We start from the raw sequence: 5,601 nt of genomic DNA, 5'->3' as shown, positions 1-5,601 counted from the left end.
CGCCTTTAATAGACTTGGCTAAAATAATGAGAGTAGTAATGATAAAGCCTCTACAGGAGTAAATAAAATGCTAACAGCACTATGCTCTACCTAATTAACAAGTCCAGTGATTCGTATTAAAAGTCCATTTTAACATTTAGCAGATGCCATACAACACTAAGACACAGTTTCAGTAAAAAGATGCCCAACGTTTTTTTTTTTTTTTATTATGATACTGCGTGCTATTCATGTTACCAAGCGTCTATTTAGTCAAGCGAAATACAGTTAATCACAGTTCATTTCTATGCGCTATCAATATGGTGGCAATGCAAACGTTACTGAATTTCGCGGTTAAGGAAACGTTTTAAAAACGATTTGTTCTGTGATTTTTAAAAAGGACCGTTTCAAGTGGAACTATGCTGAGTTTATAAAAAAAGACGATTGACTTCTGCTAGACAGCGTTTTCGTCTGCTCAAAAATTGTTTACTTACATATGTCGATTCCCAGAATTAGACTCAACACATCGTATCTGTACATACGTTAACCCTTTTCAAATGCGTAGCAATACATATTATTAACATAATGTTAAAAACTATATATCCATTTGTATCATCATTTAAAATGTCAATATAAGTTAAGCTAGGTTGCCAGAATATTTGTACGTATACATTATACTCAATTAGTTGAGCTAAGGTTTTAAGGCTGAATAATTACATGTGGCTTCTTAGAACTAATCGACTTATTGAGTTTTTCTTACGGGGTACCAACATTGCACGCTAGTTGGGCCTGAACGCATATCTTTAAGGCGCATCGCAGTATTGTTATTTATTATTTTGGATTTTTGCCTGGCAACATGAGTTTCGCACTTCTGATACGGAGAGAATGTCCAAATCCAATATTCAGCAAAGGTAACATCGTCGTAGTCATAACTTCTCATCTAAAAAGAAAACGACCTAATGGATGACTGCGCGACTACAACCTCTGCGATGCGGCTGAAGTATGCTCTTTTCCCCATGACAACTACCCAACGTTCTATCAATTGGAGTAAATTTCGCGCCGATTTTTATGCCGAAAGACAAACTTACAAAGCTAACAACGGTTCAGCTTATCTCAATAGAAATAGCTTTGCTACCGTTGTCTGAAGGAGTAAGACTTCCCTGAAAATTGCGTACAAAATATATCGTTAGTACATCATTATCACCGTCACAATCAATGATTTTGAATGAATTTAAACGTTCGACAAAAGAATGGATTATACTCAAAATGCCAATAGTTACTCGTGTATAACTTGCTTTACCCATACTTTGATCCTATAGGATATAGAATTCCTATATATAGAAAAACAAAACTGCTTTACAGTAATTATGCGCTGCGATTGTGTGTTCATCTGACGAGACAATTTTTAAAGGATAACAGAAGCGGCTGGATGCTAACCCAAAGCTGTGCTAGGAGATACTCAGCTGCCAGGGGACATCCATAGACAACAAATATCACGAAGACAAAATTATTCTAATATTCTTTTAACAATCGTGAGTACCCGGGAGTCGTTTGTTTATATAAACTAACACCAGTCATCCTTTTACTGCCTTCATCAATTTTTGATTAGTAATGGTTTAATGAATGCGACATTGCTAAAGCTTACTTATACAGAAATAAGAACAGAACATAATAATCATTGTCTATAGCGACCCTCAGATGCTTCGGTTACGTCTATAGCTAGATGGCTCTATTTGTATAATAAACAGGGTCTTTTAGGTCTATTTAGCTGCAGTAGAATGGCAGTCTTTTCTTCTTTTTTTTTTTTCTTTAATCGACGACTAATTTATTGACACCTATTATTTGATCAGCAGCCTGTAAAACCAACAAACTTCCCCAAAACCCAATCCAATCATTAATTTTCGTTTCCAAAGCCTTATATATGTTGGTCGATTAATTGATACCATCAAATGTATAAAAAACAAATGCGTCATACATACCGATTAAATCGGCGTAATAAATGACTCACTTTGTCTACGGGTCTGATGAAATCGGAAGTGAGCTCATAATGTGTGCAGTCTGGATTATGTTCAAGCATCCAGTAGGTAAAGCCGCACATCCTAAGAGCCGACGGCGAGCCAGTGCAATTGCAGATGGGACATTTCTGCGTTGACTTGTTCGTCTCCGCAGCAATGTACGAGTCTAAATCGAAACAACTAAGATGCTTACAGGACATAAATCGCACTGGAATCCGTATACGTGTCATGGTCACTATGAATTTTAACAATCCATTATAAGGCTTGTGTTAGTAGTAAAAAGATAGACAAAAGCCGGGTGCAAATAAGCATCCCACTATAGCACTATGCCGGCTCCTCGTTCGAGATCTATGTAATGCCAATGTGCCAGCTAAGATTTGACGATTTTTCCCAATATAATCGTGTCCTACTTATAATGACTTCTGATGAACCTGTACGAGCTTACACGTGCACGATAATGCGTGTGTGATTTTTTGTTATTTATCGAATACATGCGACACGGTATAACGCGGGAAAGGCCCAATTAGCAACTTTTTCACTAATTTAAGTAAAACTACATGATTGGCAGACGGGTCCACCGCGATATTGATATGTACAGACAAATAATCTACATCGTCTCTATGTTGCCGAATGCTGTTTCAACTGGTAAGCATAACTCACATGGGCATTTCAATGGGATGATCTGACTCTTAACTCCGTCGCTTTCTTTTACGAAGCTTGCTTGTTTTTCACGCATCAGATCCATCGATAATGGCGGCTTGGCTAAGACTGACCTGTTACGAATATCGTATTGTACACTACACACTTGTCAATAACTGAGCGCTACGTCAGGTTTCTTACAGTATAGCAGTAATGAAGCTTGTTCCTCTGTTTTAATCCTTCAAAAACTTGATGATCAAAATCATAATGATTCAAATGTAGCACTTAGATTTCAGAAAACAAGACGAACGAGACAGACAACAGATTATTCCAAAAAAAAATCAGCTCCTCTCCAGGCGGTTTTGTCTTAAATCTGATTGTGCCTATCAAAGGTTTGGGGTCGTTAAGTGTTGCGCAACCTTTGTTTTGCGAACCTTGCTTCAGGCGGCTGGCCAATTCCAGAAACATGTCTACGCATGAATTCAAACTCAGGTCCTAGACCACCATATATCCTTGCGTTTAGTAAATAAACGTGTTACCGATAATATCGATAATTTTTGTAACACTTTTGCAAGTAGATTCATGTCTGTACGCCCGAACCACAGTAAACGGATGAAAAACGTCAATCAGTGCTAAAAAATATTTCCTTACGTCATCATTGCAAGAATGACTGCTAAGACGTCGGTCGGCTAATACCTATAATGCAGCACACTGCACGCTTTACCGTGAACTACCATATAGGATGATTGATGGCGTATCTAACGAATTGATCAAGAACACATACGTATCGTTCGAATACTCCGATTATTCATATCTGTTGTTAAGCAGTTTTTACGTAACGCTTTAAAAAGTTACTTACGAACGAGCAGGTTTGTTCTCTTTGCAAGCTTTTGAGCCCATTGTCGTCCCATTTGATACTGGGGCCAGCTTTTCGGTAGCACGCAACTTGAATTTAGCGAACGTAAACAAAGTGTGGCTGGACATCCTCTTTACACATCTCATCAGATGAACAGCCATATAGATTCTCTGCATGTAGCATGCCCTATTGTGGCCATTGAGTAAGGGAAAAAGTACGAAATGATTCGAATAGACCGCGCGCGAGATGCCGTTCGCGACAGAAGATAATAGCATAGTGCGATAGTTGAGGTTTCCTATATTAAGACTGTTATTAAGAAGAGTTATTTCAAGGAGACCACTGTCATTCAGTATGCAACATACGTCTGCTTCCGACTAAACTAGAAAATCGCGACGATCTGCATATGTTGGTAAATGGAAAAGTCAGATTCGATTTTCTGCGGTTAAGGTATACAGATGGTTTTTGCTTTTCTTTATAAAGTGTAAGCTTTTAAAGATTACAACATCAAAAAAGTTCCTCTAGTACGTGTAAAATTTAAATGTAAACAAAATTATCTCGGATACATCTTCTCCTGTACATCAATTAGGCTAACGACAGGACTTTCTTTTAAATCATCGACGTTTTCGTTCGACAGTGCAGGATGATCTTCGGTCTATAATAAAGTTATGACAGCATAGCTCCTTAAATACGCCGCAGATGTTCTTCATTATAGCGTTCCTGTTCTATCGCAAACGCATTGGACTCTTTCAGAGATCGCTTAATGGACTTGAGCGTTGTTCAAGTGCGATTCATTCACACCTAAATGGAATCCCATCAGCTTACGGAGTAAGAAATCTGGCTGGATCCAGGCCTTACCTCGAAATAAATTGGTCTGCGACGAATCGCCTTATTTTCAAGGCAAACTATTAGATGCTTTACAAATTACGCAGTTTTCGTGATGGCGGTTACTTAAATAGGATTAACGACATGGTTCGAAGAGAGAGTGTGCGTTAATGATTATTAATAGAAATATGCGACGTAGATATGTTTGTTGTCTATTTGTGTGTTCACCCATATCGAAAATGCCCAAGCAGAAAATAGTTCGTACAGTATTTTAATACATCCTGCTTGAAGAAAAGTAATATATTAGAGCAAGCAAAGAAATATATTAGCTCGACTTCGTCATTTCGGTATTTCCCTCTGAATCAGTAAGAACTTCACGAGTGAAAACCCATTTGGGGGAGGGGGAGGGGGGGAGACTGGGGGTGCCTGAAGGCTTTTCTTTCGCATCGTACCAGAAAAACAAATCAGAAAGTTATCCATTGTTCATCGCTTTGCCCGTACTCCTCGTCAAGGTAGATATTTCACGTTCAATAATAATTCACTTAGCAATAGTACTGGGTAGATTATATTACATTTCGAATGTATGTAGGTATACGGTTATACATGTTATTGCTTCGAATTTATGGTAATCCGCATTTTACAAAAAAATCATCGATCAGTTGATCAGGAGATGTTCACCCATTGTGGAGTAAAATAAAATTATGTAAAATTACGTAACGAAATTTTTCTACTACTTACAGTGTTATAATTTTCTAGCAGTTTGAACCTTTTGTGAGAACGTAATAAGTCTAGATCCACTTGTTGTAAAAATGAATGTTGATTATATCTACGATTCTTTTTACAGTGTATTTCTTGTACTTTTAAATTAGGTTAAGCGAAAAATGACTTTTAAGTTACGCACCATCATGCCAAAAAGGTGTTGTAGTACACGAGTGTATGATACACAACCTGGACGTGTGTTTTCCATACCTGCAATGAAATATGCGTAAAATTAATCAGGTCAACGGTCAGTTTGACACTTGTTTAATTTAGTAATTGATCTATTGTATCATTATAATAATTATTTAGTTGATAACTCCTGAGACTAATGTCTTCTAGATAATATAATAGGCCCACTGAAACAGGTAGTATATAGGGCACACAATTCATTGGCTGGGATGGCCAGGCGACAGCATATCGGGTCCGATGATGTTCTTCTGTAGTTTATTAGCCCCACATGGTAGTCAGTAATGAGAGAACTTCTTGATGGGAGAGTAAGGCTAACTCTTCATTCTTACAAGTGACCATAAGAGG

The 5,601-nt window shown here is 37.7% G+C and overlaps 1 protein-coding gene and 1 long non-coding RNA gene across 5 annotated transcripts; one reads left to right on the top strand and one right to left on the bottom strand.

The window, feature by feature from the left end:
• Positions 1-110: 110 nt before the first annotated feature.
• On the bottom strand, positions 111-3,646 carry LOC111273283 (E3 SUMO-protein ligase PIAS1). Of its 4 annotated transcripts, none has more exons than XM_022854977.2 (4): positions 3,490-3,646; positions 2,652-2,788; positions 1,956-2,226; positions 111-1,136 (listed from the first exon to the last, which is right to left on the bottom strand). In XM_022854977.2, exons 1-4 carry the CDS (start codon positions 3,630-3,632, stop codon positions 1,085-1,087), a joined length of 603 nt encoding a protein of 200 aa, XP_022710712.1. In that variant the 5' UTR covers positions 3,633-3,646; the 3' UTR covers positions 111-1,084. The 4 variants fall into 4 exon arrangements, with proteins under 4 accessions (XP_022710712.1, XP_022710714.1, XP_022710715.1 ...); XM_022854979.2 differs by having other exon boundaries at positions 1,985-2,226; XM_022854980.2 differs by having other exon boundaries at positions 1,956-2,157.
• A 73-nt stretch (positions 3,647-3,719) lies between these two features.
• On the top strand, positions 3,720-4,508 carry LOC111273282 (uncharacterized). The gene is made up of 2 exons (XR_002687921.1): positions 3,720-3,933; positions 4,237-4,508. It is a non-coding gene; the product is annotated as an uncharacterized LOC111273282 (long non-coding RNA).
• The last annotated feature ends 1,093 nt before the right edge of the window (positions 4,509-5,601 follow it).

The sequence above is a fragment of the Varroa jacobsoni genome, unplaced genomic scaffold (assembly GCF_002532875.2).
Source record: "Varroa jacobsoni isolate VJ856 unplaced genomic scaffold, vjacob_1.0 contig05833, whole genome shotgun sequence".
In the NCBI taxonomy this organism is placed as follows: Eukaryota; Metazoa; Arthropoda; class Arachnida; order Mesostigmata; family Varroidae; genus Varroa; species Varroa jacobsoni.
Note: the sequence above shows the minus strand (reverse complement) of the source record. Positions and strands in the feature narration are given on the sequence as shown.